Here is a 16,992-nt window from a genome sequence, read left to right as displayed (position 1 = left end):
TCGAGCAGTGGAAACGTGATATTCTCAAACAAATCATCGTTTACCCTATTTCTGACCTCGTGTATGTTTGGAGACAGCCGAAAGAAGCATTCCTTCCAGACTGCCTTCTCCCAACCGTAAAACATGGCAGAGGTTCTGTGATGATCTGGGGTGCTATTTCGTGGAGATCCACCGGGCCAATGATATCCCTTCCTGGAAGCATTAACGGCCGAGATTATTTAAGCATTTTGGGCGACCAAGTGCATCCTATCGTTCAAGCACTGTTCCCGGAGTGGAACGCCATCTTTCGGGATGATAATGTACCAATTCATACAGCTAGAATCGTTAAAGCATGGCACGAGGAACATTCTAATGAAGTTGAGCATCTCATCTGGCCCCCCCCAATCCCCAGACCTCAACATTATTGAGCATTTACGGTCGATTTTAGAGATTCAAGTTAGACGTTGATTTCCGCCGCCATCGTCGCTCAAAGAACTGGAGGGTGTTTTAACTGAAGAATGGGCTAAAATTCCTTTGGGAACAATTCACACCTTGTATGAATCCATACCTTGGAGAACTGAGGCTGTAATTGCCGCAAAAGGTGGACCTACACCATATTAAACTAACTTTTGATGGTGTTTCCATTATTTTGTCCAACCCCTGTATATGGACTTTGCAAAGTCATTTGAAACTATACCACACAACAGCCTTATACTGAAACTCCAGAAACAGGGACTAGGGGACGCTATATGGGCAGCATGGTGGCTCAGTGGTTAGCACTGTAGCCTTGCAGTGCTGGGGTCATGGATTCAAACCCCACCAAGGACAACATCTGCAAGGAGTTTGTATCTTCTCCCCTTATTTGCGTGTGTTTCTTACCACACTCCAAAGACATATTTAATCTAGATTGTGGGAACAGTGGGAATATTGTCTGTAAAGCGCTGTGGAATGGTGCTATATGAGTAAAATAGCGTCAGGACCTTGGCTTTCTGCTTGAGCTGCTGTGGGTCCACATGCCATTAATTCCATAAAGGGAAGTTGTTTGTATGTTCTCACAGAATGTATCACGGGTAGAGAAAGGTTGAACTTGATGGCACCAAATCTTTTTTTTTTTTTTTAAACTATATAAGGCTGATTTCACATTTGTGTCTGTGAGCACAATGTTTGCTCCGCATCGATCCGCATGCGTACATATATTTAACATGGTGTATGCAGGGACATGCGTTTGCTGGCTTTTGCATACGCATGTCGTTTTGCGGCGAACGCAACATGTTGCATTTTTTGAGACGTCAAATATGCGCAGGCATGCACATGCGGATGAGTACGTCAAAAAAATGCATTACTGTCTATGGAAACACATGCGTACCCAAGGACATGTGTACGCATGCGTTATTCAAAATACACATAGAAATCCCATGAGACACGCCCATTTTTGTCTGTCATATTGAACGCATGTGCATAAACAACGCAAACACATGTAGAAACGTATACAAACGCAGCGTTTCCCCCCAGTCATTCTGTAAGATGATGCGCATAAAAACGCTGCGTAAACATGCGTTTTGGCATGTGTTTGAGTCTGCAGAGTATTATCCGCATGCGCAAACGCTGATGTGAACCTAGCCTTACAAAGACAATCTTGAGATCACCTGATATGTCACATAAGACAGAATTGGACAATGCTTATTTGTTCAGACCGCTATTCATCCAGACCCCCTTAGTTTTGCCAATCATTCATGTGTTTTTTTGAGAAATGGGAATAAGTTGCTGCCCGCCACCTCTTGGGTGTGCTTAAGAGGCTACACAGGTACAAGAGGGAGCACTTTAATGTATAAAGCCTGCATGAATAATAACAAAATAAGAAAGACAAGATTTCATCCTCTGCTTGTGATCACTAAATAGAAACCTTCATTGTTTACATGCCGATGACAAGTCCAGCGTAGTGTACAGGAAGAAGGCAGCTGATACATACCTCTTATTCACTTAATCTACACCTGAACATTCAACTCATTTTTTCTCTTTAGCGTTTCAGAGTAAGATATTGTAATACAGGAGCCGGTATTCTGGCAGTATGAATTATGTAGCAGGATCCTTCTTACAGGGGTTGTTCACCATTGGGGACAATTTTGTTTTTTCTTTTATAAAATTTAAAAAAAAAAAAAAATAAATAAAATTGACAAATTGGGTTTCATTAAAACTTTTGCCCCTTTTGGCTTTTACAAGCTCTCATGTTTCCCAGCACATTCAAAAGTGATTTGTAGCTAAAATATATAAATTTATGAAAAGAAAAGGTTCCCAAATACAGACAACTCCGCACACAGGAATTTCATAAATTGAGTAGATATTAGTTTCTGTAAGACCAATATAGAGACAAAGAATGGTAATTCCAAGACGATGTGACTAAGTACTCCACTTCCAACACTACACCCCGGAAAGGCTAACAGGGCGAAAAGCAGTGGTGTAAGAGTGCAAACCATTGGCAGGGTGTGTGATAGAGCTCTCTCCGCTATAGTGGTGATTTTTACAGCTCACAAAAAGGGAAATAATTAGCAGAGAAGATATGATGACTGTATCTGGCCATCTTTATATTAAAGTCTAAAAGGAAACCTGTCATCAGGATTCACCCTTAGAAGGTATTAGGAGCGCTTTATCATCCTGCTTATAACTTCTTTAAACAATGCCTGCATTAGTCCTAAAAATAAATGTTTAAAAACGTTTTGCATTTAACTGTTCCTACTCTCCATGTGCAGATGCTGGACTAGTCCAGGACTGCTGCCCATCAATGTCACAGCGTAGGGGGAAAGCATGACCACAAAAGTGTGACTGACATCCTGACGTGTGGGTGGAGCAGGGAGAAAAAGACGAATCGGTCCCTCTTTTCTTTCTCCCTGCACACACTGGGATTTCAGTCATCAGTAGTGAGTGCATTTTCCCCCACGTAGTGACATTGGTGGTCTGGGACTGCTGTGAATCAATTTCAGCATATTCCATAGTCATGGGTCTACATATTTAAATGCATAACCAATGACTCTGCTCCCTATATTTCACATAGGGGAGATACAGTACTAAGGCATGATTCACATGCAGATTCTTATCTCGTAATACAATATTTCAGCAGAAAGCATTACTTGGTCCAGTTAGTTGAATTCTATTGTGCAAATTACATTCTCCACACTTCCTCTCAATAGTGTGACACAACGTGGTCATGTAGATTTAAGACCTGGAAAAGAGGGCAGCAGCTCAACTGGTGAGTGTATATCTCCCCCTGCTGGCCAGTGACAGCAATGCACAAATATACGTCATACCATAGAAGGGTACTGCAAACCCCAAAGTTGGTTACAAACATCTTTTAATGAATCACTAAAGAGCAAAATGAAAACGTGATACAGTCTTGCTTGTAAAAAAAAAAAAGAAAATAAAAATAATTGGATGTACAAGATCTTGTTTGTAAGTGAATGACTCCTGGTCATCTGAACAAGTGAATCATTTACTAAAAAGAATAGTAAAACAATAAGTACAATTTGTAAAATGGGCACTTACATCCCTGTGTAAATGGGCATAAACACTAAGGAGAATGATATCGAGTGTCAACTACATGTCATTGGCTTATTTTTAAATTAGTGATTGCTCGCCAGGATGATCTCATTAATACACCAGATAATGCCGGCTTCCTACAGTGCAGTGGGGTTCTGTTGGAAACCGCGAGTGGGTTCTAAGGAAAGAAGAATAATTCTCTATTTCAGATGTAATTAAAAAAATATTTAAAAATACCCACCATAACTGCATTACTAAAAGCCGGTGCTGACATTGTGTCAGTGTTTCTGCATAACTCCACTGAATAGCCATGCAGTTAATTTCTTTTTTTTTTTCATAGAATGACCAATATAGTGTGGGAAGGGGAGTGCTGAACACACTGGGAGAGGCTTCAAACCAAAACCCAAAAAAACCCTATATAAATTTAACATAAATGTAAGCATGGCTAAAGCGAGGGTCACGGGAATCCATCGTCATCATCTTCTGCCATCTCTTTAGCAAATTCTAAATCTTGCTGCTCCCTTTCACGTCGCTCCTGTGGACAGAAAAAAGTCACGTCAGTGATGGAGAAAGAATTACACACAGTTACATACAGCTCAAGTTTTACATGTATAGCTCTGGCTGATGCACAGTTTACAGGGCATACTCCGTGTTTGTACATTACATGTATAACTCTAGACAGGAGCGGCATACAGCTGGTGCAGTACAGCTGCATCAGGGCCCAGAGGTGGAAAGGGGCCCCACCGGCTCTCCCTGCACCGTAACTCACACAGCCGCCGTGTCTGTCGCAAGCAGAGCATTGCAGTGACATCATGCCCAATGGTGGGCAAGCCGAAGTCAACTGCCAGCTCCCGGGTCAGCTTCAGAAGAGGCCACTAATGTGAGCGTGGAGGAAGGCAAGAATAATAGTTTTTTAATGTGCTGGAAAAGAACAGAACTGGGAACATTATTATTGGAAGGTCCCAGAATGGGGAACAATATACCATGAAAGACATCATTATATGGAGGGATGAATACATGTTTTTTTTATAGGATCTAGACTGCTACAAGGGACAATACATCTGACTAATATGCATATCCAAAACTACCCAATAGGGGTTGAGAGAGGATGCTAATTCATTATGATGCCATCAGGGACTTCTAATGAACAGGGGATGGGAGGGTGACATAACAGGGACTAAAGTCATGTGCACTCGATCAGAATTTGCAGCAGAGAATTCCTTCTGTAAATTAGGATGTGTTGAAAGGTAAAAAGCTGCATAAAATACGCATTTTGGTTTAGTATTTTTCTATCCACTCATCAGTATGTGTGAAATATGCCGCAAGAATTGACGTTACAGATCTTAATCCGCAATGAAAAAAAAAAAAAAAAAAAGCAACATGTACATGAGCTTTCAGAAATCTTTCCCTTTGCTTGTAAAACTGAGAACCCATTTACAAAGAAACCATACAAATCAAAGTATCCACATTCAAAATTATATATCCCTACAGAAACGAATTATCACACTTCTAGATAAAATATTTTTATTGAAACGTTCTTAAAAATGTATCAAATACACACAGTAAAATCAGGGAAATGCAAGGCATGAAACCGAACATCCATGCGTTGAGGTATGCAAGAATAAAAAACCCAGGATCAAATGTCAACGCTTGATACTTCTATGTATCCATTAATTGCTAGGTATAAATGAATCCCAATCTAAGATACCATTAAAACTCTCACACATATGCAAATGTTATCAAGACTCTCATAATAAGATTCAATTAACATTACATTTAAGCTATGATAGTTGTGACACTGTTTCAGAAGGGATATATTGTACTGTAAAATGCTGCATATTTTTATGCAATAAATCTATGCAGAAAAATCACCACATAGCCTTAAAAAGAAATGGGAGCGAATCACAGACTGATTAATTTATATTTATTGGTTGGCAGAAATTAAAATATATAGTACTCACTTAGCACAGTCCCTTAGTATATAGTATACTTTCCTGCGCCATCTTTAAGGACAGTTTCCCCTTTTATTTATTTTTATATGTATAACACCGTCCCTTACTAAGTAGCATCCTCTCAATTATGTATGGTGCTGTCCCTTATTATATTGTTTCTTCCGATTTGTACAGCATCATCCGATTATTACAGAGTATTATGTCTTGTTATGTATAGCACCATCTCTTACATAGTGCATTCAATGTGTTATTCACAACGCCCTTTATTACATAGTCCTCTCGTTAGATATAAAATGACTGCTGATGGAGGAGCATCTGACAAGACGACCAGTCCTTCAGCCTTCCCCATTAGAAAGAAACTTTACCATGTTTCATCAGCTGTCATTTCATTTTACATCTAACAAGAAAGGACACTATGACATAATAAACAAAAGAATTTGATATGTACGGTGCTGTACATTACAAGAGGGGAATCTATAATTTGGTACAGTGCGGTAAATAACAAAAGAGGGCACTATGTGTATATTACATAGTCTTCTTAATATTATGTATATTACTGTCCCTCAGTACATATAATCTGTAGCTTTGTTACCATAAAAGGAGACAGCCCCAGGAACCTTTCCTGCACAGGGGCCCCCAAGCTGTCCGCCCATGGCCATAGATGCTGCACACTGTACAGGGCATCCTCCATGTTTGTATATTACAGCTACTGACTAAAATACCAGATATAGTCAACTGGTTGCTGTCTACTTATAAGCCCCAAGGGCTTTCCAAGAGTTTCATTGGCTCATAAATGAAAGAGAAGCGCCAAGGCTATATAAAAAGACAGGATACACACTTTCATGCCTTGCAACAGTTTTATTGTGTTTAGATATGCTGGACGATGAGGTGAGGCCTAGCTGAAGGTGGCTGAGGAAGGCATATGGTTAAATTGGGATTACTTTGGTCAATTAAGTTATGCCAAATTGTGGTACAAATTCAAAAGGGAGTCTAAGCACCCCCAAAAATTCAATAAAAAGAGTTAGGACGCTGTGTAAAATGTAAAGAAAACATGAAAGCAAGGAATTGGCAATCTCTCATAGGCATATTTTATTCACAACAGAATATAGAAAACTGATCAGAAGGTGAAGGTTAGTTTTTTCAAATCAAGTTGAAAAATGTCTAAATTAGAAATCGATGGCAGCAACACATCTCAATAAAATTGAGCCTGGACCATGTCTACCATTGTGTAGCATCCCCCAACAATCTGTAAACGTGAAAAGGTCTGGTCTGCAGACGGCCAGTTTATCACCCGAATTCTTCTTCTGTGAAGCCATGCTGCTGTGATGGATGCAAGTATGTGGTGTAGCATTGTCTTTCGGAAACATGCAAAGTCTTCCCTGAAAAGGACATTGTCTGGATGGGCAAATATGTTGTTCTAAATACTCTGTATAATGCTCATCATTGATAGTGGCTTTCGAGATGTGTAATCTGCCCACGTGACAGGCACTAAAGCAACCCCATACAATCAGAGATTATACAGTGCGCCGATTACAAGCTGGATGGTCCCTCTCCTCGAGTCCACAGTAGACTACATTGGTAGTTTCCATAAAGGATTTCACATTTTCATTCATCGGACCACAGAACAGTTTTCCATTTTACCCCAATCCATTTTAAATGAACTTTGGCCTGGAGAAGATGGAGGAGTTTCTGCATTTTGTTGCTATATGGCTTCTTCTACAGCATTAACTTGCATTTGTGGATTGCACGGCAAACTATCCACAGTCAATGATTTCTGGAAGTATTAACGAGCCTGTGCAGTGATTTGAATGACTGAATCAAGAATGGCACATGGATTTCCGCAGAGTCTCAACCTTTTGATGATTTTATGTACTGTAGAGTATGAGATATTTAAATCATTTACAATTGTACACAGAGAAACATTTTTCTGAAATCGTTCCACAACTGATAGATGCAGTTGTTCACAGATTGGTGAACCTCTGACCATCTTTGCTTCTGAGAGACTCTACCTATCTAACATACTCTTTTTATGCAGAGTCATGTGACTTAGTTGAAAGTTAACCCTCCGGCTGTTATTCATTAGCACCACTTACATTTGCAGCCTTTTTATTAACCCTGTCCCACAAGATGGGTTGCTACCACAAGGACTTGAAGTTTTTTCAAATGAAATAGAAAAATGTCTCACTTTCAACTTCTGTCTGATATGTGCTCTATTGATTGCAAAATTATGTTTGTTTTTTTTACATTTTAGACAGCGTCCCAGCTTTTTTTTGGAATTGTGGTTGTACTTATGCAGTCCTATAGGAGACTTGACCCCTATAAATTTCATGCCTGCAGTATAACTAGTCCGTTCTTTAGTTACACAGAAAAACGGTTTATTGCATATACCTTTTCGCTGCATACAGGATCACAGTCTTGCAGACAGGAGAGTAGGAAAAGGGTGTCTGCACTGACATTGTGTGCACACCATCGCAGGGCTTCTGATGCATTAGTGCGTATATTCAGGGCCGAGGATTTAATTTTCTCAGCGTTCGCTCTGAGCAAGAGCGTGCCAACTCAATCAAACCAAGTGGAAGTGTGCGGCATTGAGTACTTAGCCCTTGGTCATACCAAATGTCAACTGTGGAGCTTTCATTTGCAATAAAACAATTTTCAGTAAAATTAAAAGAGAACTCTATACTGCAGAAATTATTCTTTGTGGGGTCTAGGTCACCCAATAGAACTGTATAAATAGTTTAAATAGAGTTTTGTGGGTGAAAGACTCCTTAGTAAGTCAGCCCCATTGTATATTTATTGACCTACCTTCTGTATCCAGTGAAAACTCTAAAATCACAGTGAAATACAGTCATGTCAAAGTTTGGGCACCCCTATTAATGTTAACCTTTTTTCTTTATAACAATTTTGGTTTTTGCAACAGCTATTTCAATTTCATATATCTAATAACTGATGGACTCAGTTATATTTCTGGATTCAAATGAGGTTTATTGTACTAACAGAAAATGTGCAATCTGCATTTAAACAAAATTTGACCAGCGCAAAAGTATGGGCACCTCAACATAAAAGTGACATTAATATTTCGTAGATCCTCCTTTAGCAAAAATAACAGCCTCTAGTCGCTTCCTGTAGCTATTAATGAGTTCCTGGATGAAGGTATTTGTGACCATTCCTGTTTACAAAACAATTCCAGTTGTTCAGTTAAGTTTGATGGTCGCCGAGCATGGACAGCCCGCTTCAAATCATCCCACAGATGTTCAATGATATTCAGGTCTGGGGACTGGGATGGCCATTCCAGAACATTGTAATTGTTCCTCTGCATGAATGCCTGAGTAGATTTGGAGCGGTGTTTTGGATCATTGTCTTGCTGAAATATCCATCCCCTGCGTAACTTCAACTTCGTCACTGATTCTTGCACATTATTGTCAAGAATCTGCTGATACTGAGTTGAATCCATGCGACCCTCAACTTTAAACAAGATTCCCGGTGCCGGCATTGGCCACACAGCCCCAAAGCATGATGGAACCTCCACCAAATTCTACTGTGGGTAGCAAGTGTTTTTCTTGGAATGCTGTTTTTTTTAGCCTCCATGCATAACGCCTTTTTGTATGACCAAACAACTCAATCTTTGTTTCATCAGTCCACAGGACCTTCTTCCAAAATGTAACTGGCTTGTCCAAATGTGCTTTTGCATACATCAGGCGACTGTTTGTGGTGTGCTTGCAGAAACGGCTTTTCGCATCACTCTCCCATACACCTTCTCCTTGTGCAAAGTGCGCTGTATTGTTGACCGATGCACAGTGACACCATCTGCAGCAAGATGATGCTGCAGGTCTTTGGAGGTGGTCTGTGGATTGTCCTTGACTGTTCTCACCATTCTTCTTCTCTGCCTTTCTGATATTTTTCTTGGCCTGCCACTTCTGGGCTTAACAAGAACTGTACCTGTGTTCTTCCATTTCCTTACTATGTTCCTCACAGTGGAAACTGACAGGTTAAATCTCTGAGACAACTTTTTGTATCCTTCCCCTGAAAAGCTATGTTGAATAATCTTTGTTTTCAGATCTTTTGAGAGTTGTTTTGAGGAGCCCATGATGCCACTCTTCATAGGAGAATCAAATAGGAGAACTACTTGCAAGTGGCCACCTTAAATACCTTTTCTCATGATTTGATACACCTGGCTATGAAGTTCAAAGCTCAATGAGGTTACAAAACCAATTTAGTGCTTCAGGAAGTCAGTAAAAAGTAGTTAGGAGTGTTCAAATCAAGAAAATGATAAGGGTGCCCATACTTTTGCACCGGTCAAATTGTGTTTAAATGCAGATTGCACATTTTCTGTTAGTACAATAAACCTCATTTGAATCCAGAAATATAACTGAGTTCATCAGTTATTAGATATATGAAACTGAAATAGCTGTTGCAAAAACCAAAATTATTATATAGAAAAAAGGTTAACATTAATAGGGGTACCCAAACTTTAACATATGACTGTATAGGGGTGGTCACCTCAAAGAAAGGGTCAATGTACATAAAATAAGACAATTGAGAGCAGGGGTTTAGTATTCAAAGTAGTAATCTATTTGACAATATTTCACTGTACACAAACCACAGAAACACCCTCTCTCATGACAGTGCTCCAGCATCAATGTTTCCGGCTCCAGATGCTCACCTCAGCTGACTCCAAGTCTTTGTTGTAGGATTTGGGGGGAAATCTCATGGCCTATTGAATGAGAATGGAAAGAAGAATTTATATGAGACATGCAAAACATTTCACTTAGGAATACATACAAATATTTCTCTAATAAAAGAATTCTCAGAAGAAACACATTTCTAGAATGATCCAGAAAAGAATTATGGAAATTAAAAATATATTAATATGGTTAAATACATTGGTACAGGCAGATTAGAACTAATGCACAGAATATGGGAGCATTAGGAAATCAATATTTCTTTGCAATATATATCTGTTCAATCATTACCTTGACAGACATATTGTGTATGTCTAGGCAGAATGAAATGCGTTGATGGAAGGCAAGCTGTGGTTCCCTTGTAGAATAGATATCGGTCATCTCTTTAGACTGGACGTATCCCTTCTCGTGATTAATACTGGCCTCAATGACTCCATCACGTATTGCCTGCAATAAAAATAAAAAATGTTTATAAGGGGCAATCCACTACTGGACACATCTACTTAATCGAGTGGGTCCCATAGTAGATAAATACAATCTACACTTCCCTCCTGAAGCGGAGCCGTTGCAGCAATCTCGGCTCTGCTGATCCTAGCAGGTTATCTGACATTGTTGTTTCACATGACCGATGCAGCCAACCAACAGTCACTCATCAGTTGTACACTTTACTATTTTGTCAGAGTGGTCGTCTCCTCTCTGATGGAATATTGAGGCGCGAATGAGCCACCAGGAATAGAAGCATTGACATCAATAGAACAGCCCCTCTGCAGGAGGAGTATAGATTGTTTTATTACCTAAAGGGCCCTGAAGTGATTAAGCAAACATCCAGTGATGGACAATTCCTTTGGCACTGACAGAACACCTGAACAACTTGTGTCCAAAAAATGGACCATAATGTGGAAGGTGTATCCCACAGATGTCCAACTATATTTACATCCACACTCACCTTAGCCACTATGAACTCTGCATCTTCTGGACTGTCCAACTGCAATTTCTGAGCAATGTCAGGCAATGAAATTCGAGAGTATGACAGGCTGATCATACGCACACCTTAAAAACACAGGGAACCATTATTAAAGTTTCACACAACAGACAAAGATAAAACATTTGGCTCTATGAAGATTTTGGACCCAGATTCATTAAAGCTTAGACAACAAAATTCTGGTGTGAAAAGCATTGAAAAGTCAGAAAGGGTTGGCTCAACTTGAGTCGCTAAAATTTTGAGTCTCACACTTTTAGCCCACCTCCAACAAATTGGGCAGAGCTATAACATGTCAACCCTCGCAAATCATATTCATAACAAGCGGCATGACCAGTCCCCACCACTTTTTAGATGCACCTCTTAATGAATCAGTAGTATTTGACTGTAGCACGACTCCTCATCAAGACTGGCATGAAGAACACTGATGTTGATAAATCGAGGCTTTTGTCGCATTTCCAGGATGTGGCTTCCATTGGAAACTTGGACTATGATCAAATGACCATTCATCTCCCTCCCCATGGAAATCAGCTTCTCTAGCCCTTGATGAACGGGTGTTAACACTAAGGAAGCCATGTCTTGTCCAACATTTTCCCTGAAATATAGTATCCATGTCAGCTGTGAAAATAAATGGCCCTCCATGTAAAGAAAAGATGCTCCATATCCAAAAATACAGTTTTTCCATTGTTTCATAGAGTAGGGTAACTTATGAGACCCTTTTAAAGCACCAGTCTGTTTTTTATTTTCTTTTTTTCCAGTGCTGGAGTGGCACTTTAACTGTAAGTCCCCTGCCCCTGGGTCATGTACTCACCCCCTCCGATTTGTTTTTCAGCGTTGCTCATGTCCCACAATGCCATCTTGTGACAGTAGGTTCTGACTGGTGGGAAGTCAGAAGCTACATCACAAGCTCTCAATATCAGTCTATGAGAGCCAGAATTCTCCAAGGAGTTAACTGTTCCAGTGATCAATTAACAAATCAAAGTTCACCACCTGATATACCTAGCTTAACACAAGTATGCCTGCGTCTGAGCAAATTAAACGTTGACAAATCCCCAGTCAAGATGGAATTCATCCTCAATACTGAGGGAATTGAGCTCAGTAATTAACAGACCATTGTATCTTATACGCCTTCTTGCAACAGGGGTGGTGCCACAGGATTGGAGGGTGGCTGATGTGGTACCGATATACAAGAAAGGTAAGAATGTGGATCCAAGCAACTACGGTCCAGTAAGGCTGACATCAGTAGTGTTGTAATGGCCTAAAAAACTTTCAAGAGATGACCTGCAAAAATATATTGTAGATAATATAATAACTGACAACCAGCACGGAATCATGAAGAATAATTAGTCATGTCTCCCCAACATGTTGTGTTTCTATGAGGAGGCAAGTTCAAATCTGGATGTAGGTAATGCGGCTGATGTGATTTATCTGGACTTTGCAAAGGCATTTGATACTGTGCCACATAACAGCCTTATACTGAAGCTCATTAAGCAAGACCTTGGGGAAACTATATGCAGATGGGTAAGGAATTAGCTAAATAACAGGAAACAAAGATGTACCATTTATGGTGATGTCTCTAAATGGGATATAGTCAGCAGTGGGGATGGCAGGGATCTGTGCTTGTACTGATTCTTTTTATCCTCTTTATTAACCCCTTGACCCCCAAGGGTGGTATGCACGTTCATGACCGGGCCAGTTTTTACAATTCTGACCACTGTCCCTTTATGGAGGTAATAACTCTGAAACGCTTCCATGGATCCCGGTGATTCTGACAATGTTTTCTTGTGACATATTGTACTTCATGATAGTGGTAAAATTTCATTCAAATAACTTGCGTTTATTTGTGAAAAAAAACAGAAATTTGGCGAAAATTTCGCAATTTTCCAACTTTGAATTTTTATGCCCTTAAATCACAGAGATACGGCACACAAAAAACTTGATAAGTAACATTTCCCACATGTTTACTTTACATCAGCACAATTTTGGAACCAAAATTTTTTTTTGTTAGGAAGTTATAAGGGTTAAAAATTGACCAGCGATTTCTCATTTTTGCAACACCATTTTATTTTTAGGGACCACATCACATTTGAAGCCACTTTGAGGGGTCTATATGATAGAAAATACCCAAAAGAGACACCAATCTAAAAACTGCACCCCTTAAGGTGCTTAAAACCACATTCAAGAAGTTTATTAACCCTTCAGGTGCGTCACAGGAATTTTTTGATTATATAAAAAAAAAAAAAAAAAAAAAAAATGAATATCTAACTTTTTTCACAAAAAAAAATACTTCAGGTTCAATTTTTTTTTTATTTTACCAAGGGTAACAGGAGAAATTGGACTGCAAAAGTTATTGTGCAATTTGTCCTGAGTACGCTGATACCTGATATGTTGGGGGGAACCACTGTTTCAGCGCATGGCAGAGCTCAGAAGGGAAGGAGCGCCGTTTGACTTTTACAATGCAAAATTGGCTGGAATTCAGATCGGACGCCATGTCACGTTTGGAGAGCCCCTGATGTACCTAAACAGTGGAAACCCCCCACAAGTGACCCCATTTTGGAAACTAGACCCCCCCCAAGGAACTTATCTAGATGTGTGGTGAGAACTTTGAACCCCCAAGGGCTTCATAGAAGTTTATAACATACAGCCGTACAATTAAAAAATTATTTTTTCCACAAAAATGATCTTTTCACCCTCAATTCTTATTTTTCCAAGGGTAACAGGAACCTAAAAAGGTATTGTGCAATTTGTCCTGAGTAAACTGATACCCCACATGTGGGGGTAAACCACTATTGGGCGCATGGCAGAGCTCGGAAGGGAAGCAGCGCCATTTGACGTTTTTGGCTGGAATTGAGATCTGACACCATGTCGCGTTTGGAAAGCCCCTGATGTACCAAAACAGTGGAAACCCCCCACAAATGACACCATTTTGGAAACTAGACCCCCAAGGAACTTATCTAGATGTGTGGTGAGCACTTTGACCCCTCCAGTGCTTCACAGAAGTTTATAACGCCTGGGCGTGAAAATAAAAAATTCGTATTTTTTCCACAAACATGATCTTTTAGTCACCAATTTTTTTATTTTCCCAAGGGTGCCAGGAGAAATTGGACCCCAAAAGTTGTCCAATTTGTCCTGAGTATGCTGATACCCCATATGTGGGAGAAAACTACTGTATGGGCACATGTCGGGGCTCGGAAGGGAAGTAGTGACGTTTTGGAATGCAGACTTTGATGGAATGGTCTGCGGGTGTCATGTTGTCTTTGGAGAGCCCCTAATGTACCTAAACAGTGGAAACCCCCCACAAATGACCCCATTTTGGAAACTAGACCCCCTAAGGAACTTACCTAGATGTGTGGTTAGCACTTTGAACCCCCAAGGGCTTCACAGAAGTTCATAATGCCCGGGCATGAAAATAAAAAAAATCATTTTTTTCCACAAAAATGATTTTTGCCCCCAATTTTTTATTTTCCTAACGGTAACAGGAGAAATTGGACCCCAAAAGTTGTTTTGCAATTTGTCCTGAGTAGGCTGATACCCCATATGTGAGGGTAAAACACTGTTTGGGCGCATGGCAGAGCTTGGAAGGGAAGGAGCACCATTTGACTTTTTCAACTCAGAATTGGCTGGAATTGAGATCAGACGCCATGTTGCATTTGGAGAGCACCTGATGTGCCCAAACAGTGGAAACCCCCAATTCTAACTCCAACCCTAACGCCAACAAACCCCTAACCCTAATCTCAGCCCTAACCCTAGCCCTAATGGGAAAATGGAAATAAATACATTTTTTTTTATTTTATTATTTTTCCCTAACCAAGGGGGTGATAACGGGGGGTTTGATTTACTATTTATGGCGGTATTTATGTTTGGCGGCTGTTGCACGCTAAAAGACGCTTTTTATTGTAAAAATAGTTTTTGCATCACCACATATTGAGAGCTATAATTTTTCCGTATTTTGACTCACCGAGTCATGTGAGGTCTTATTTTTTGCGGGACGAGTTGACGTTTCTATTGGTACCATTTTCGGGCACGTGACTTTTTTTTTTTTTTTTAAATCGCTTTTTATTCCGATTTTTGGGACGCAGAATGAACAAAAAACAGCGTTTCATGAATATCTTTTGGGGGGTGTGCGTTTACACCGTTCCGCGTGCAGTAAAATTGATAAAGCGGTTTTATTCTTCGGTTCAGTACGGTTACAGCGATACCTCATTTAGGTCGCTTTTTTATGTTTTATGCAATGAAAACTATTTTATATAAAAAATTATTTTTGTATCGCTTTATTCTGCAAGCTATAACTATTTTTTCGCTGACAATGCTGTACTGCAGCTCGTTTTTTGCGGGACAAGATTACGTTTTCAGCGGTACCATGGATATTTATATGCGTCTTTTTGATCGCGCGTTATTTCACTTTTTGTTTGGCGGTATGATAAATCATTTTTTGCTTCGTTTTTTATTTTTAAGGGGTTAACTAATGGGATAGTTTTATAGGGCAGGTCGTTACGGACGCGGCGATACCTAATGTGTGTACTTTGTTTTTTTTTTTATTTCCAAAAAATGGATTTATGGGGGGGGGGGGGGGGGGAATATTTTTTTCTCTTTCTTTCTAATTTATTTAGCAATTTTTTTAAAAATGTTAACACTTTTTTTTTTTTTTTGTTAACTTTATTACATAGTCCCAGGTGGGACATCACTGTCCTGTGACAGATCGCTGATCTGTCACATCACAGATCAGCAATCTGTCACAGGCAGTTCTGCAGACTTCATCATGCCTGCGCTTTGCAGGCAGTGAGGAAGTCAGCTCCCTACAGGCCCCCGTCGCCATCTTGGATTCGGGGGCCCGTAGGGAAAGAGACCCCCCCGCAGCAGCGCTGCACATTGCGCTGCCGTGTGGGGCTCAGGGAAGCACGGAGGGAGCCCCCTCCCTGCCGATGCTTCCCTTTAACCCCCGGTACACCGCGATCATGTTTGATCACGGTGTGCAAGGGGTTAACGTGTCGGGGGCGGTCCGTGACCGCCCCTGACACATAGTGTGGGGTGTCAGCTGTGATAATCAGCTGACACCCGGCCGCGATCAGCGGCGCTCACCACGTGGGCGCCGCTGATCGCGGTAGACGTACTATCCCGTCCATGGGCATAGGGGCCCGGGTCCCACGGACGGGATAGTACGTCTGATGTCAGGAAGGGGTTAAGTCACAGAGATACGGCACACAAAAAAAACTTGATAACTAACATTTCCCACATGTTTACTTTACATCAGCACAATTTTGGAACCAAAATTTTTTTTTTTTGTTAGAAAGTTATAAGGGTTAAAAGTTGACCAGCGATTTCTCATTTTTACAACACCATTTTATTTTTACGGACCACATCACATTTGAAGCCACTTTGAGGGGTCTATATGATAGAAAATACCCAGAAAATACCCAAAAGCCACACCATTCTAAAAACTGCACCCCTCAAGGTGCTCAAAACCACATTCAAGAAGTTTATTAACCCTTCAGGTGCTTCACAGGAATTTTTTGAATATTTAAAAAAAAAAATAAAAAAAATGAATATTTAACTTTTTTTTTTTTTTTTTTTTTTCACAAAAATAATTCAGGTTCAATTTTTTTTTTTTATTTCACCAAGGGTAAAAGGAGAAATTGGACTGGAAAAGTTATTGTGCAATTTGTCCTGAGTACGCTGATACCTGATATGTGGTGGGGGGGAAAAACACTGTTTCGGCGCATGGCAGAGCTCAGAAGGGAAGGAGCGTCGTTTGACTTTTTCAATGCAAAATTGGCTGGAATTCTGATCGGACGCCATGTCACATTTGGAGAGCCCCTGATGTACCTAAACAGTGGAAACCCCCCTCAAGTGACCCCATTTTGGAAACTAGACC

The 16,992-nt window shown here is 40.2% G+C and overlaps 1 protein-coding gene across 1 annotated transcript in view; it reads right to left on the bottom strand.

Annotated features, from left to right (window-relative positions):
* Window positions 1–3,308: 3,308 nt before the first annotated feature.
* Window positions 3,309–16,992, bottom strand: part of PSMD3 (proteasome 26S subunit, non-ATPase 3) — a 37,042-nt gene continuing 23,358 nt past the window's right edge. Inside the window, exons 9-12 of the mRNA XM_073572597.1 lie at window positions 11,088–11,191; window positions 10,433–10,588; window positions 10,123–10,173; window positions 3,309–4,045 (exon numbers count right to left, since the gene is read on the bottom strand). Of these exons, the coding sequence (XP_073428698.1) occupies window positions 3,968–4,045; window positions 10,123–10,173; window positions 10,433–10,588; window positions 11,088–11,191 (389 nt within the window). The 3' untranslated portion in view covers window positions 3,309–3,967. The remainder of the gene's footprint in view (window positions 4,046–10,122; window positions 10,174–10,432; window positions 10,589–11,087; window positions 11,192–16,992) is intronic.

The sequence above is a fragment of the Dendrobates tinctorius genome, unplaced genomic scaffold (genome assembly GCF_039654945.1).
Source record: "Dendrobates tinctorius isolate UK_male_01 unplaced genomic scaffold, ASM3965494v1 ptg000032l, whole genome shotgun sequence".
NCBI lineage: Eukaryota > Metazoa > Chordata > Amphibia > Anura > Dendrobatidae > Dendrobates > Dendrobates tinctorius.
Note: the sequence above shows the minus strand (reverse complement) of the source record. Positions and strands in the feature narration are given on the sequence as shown.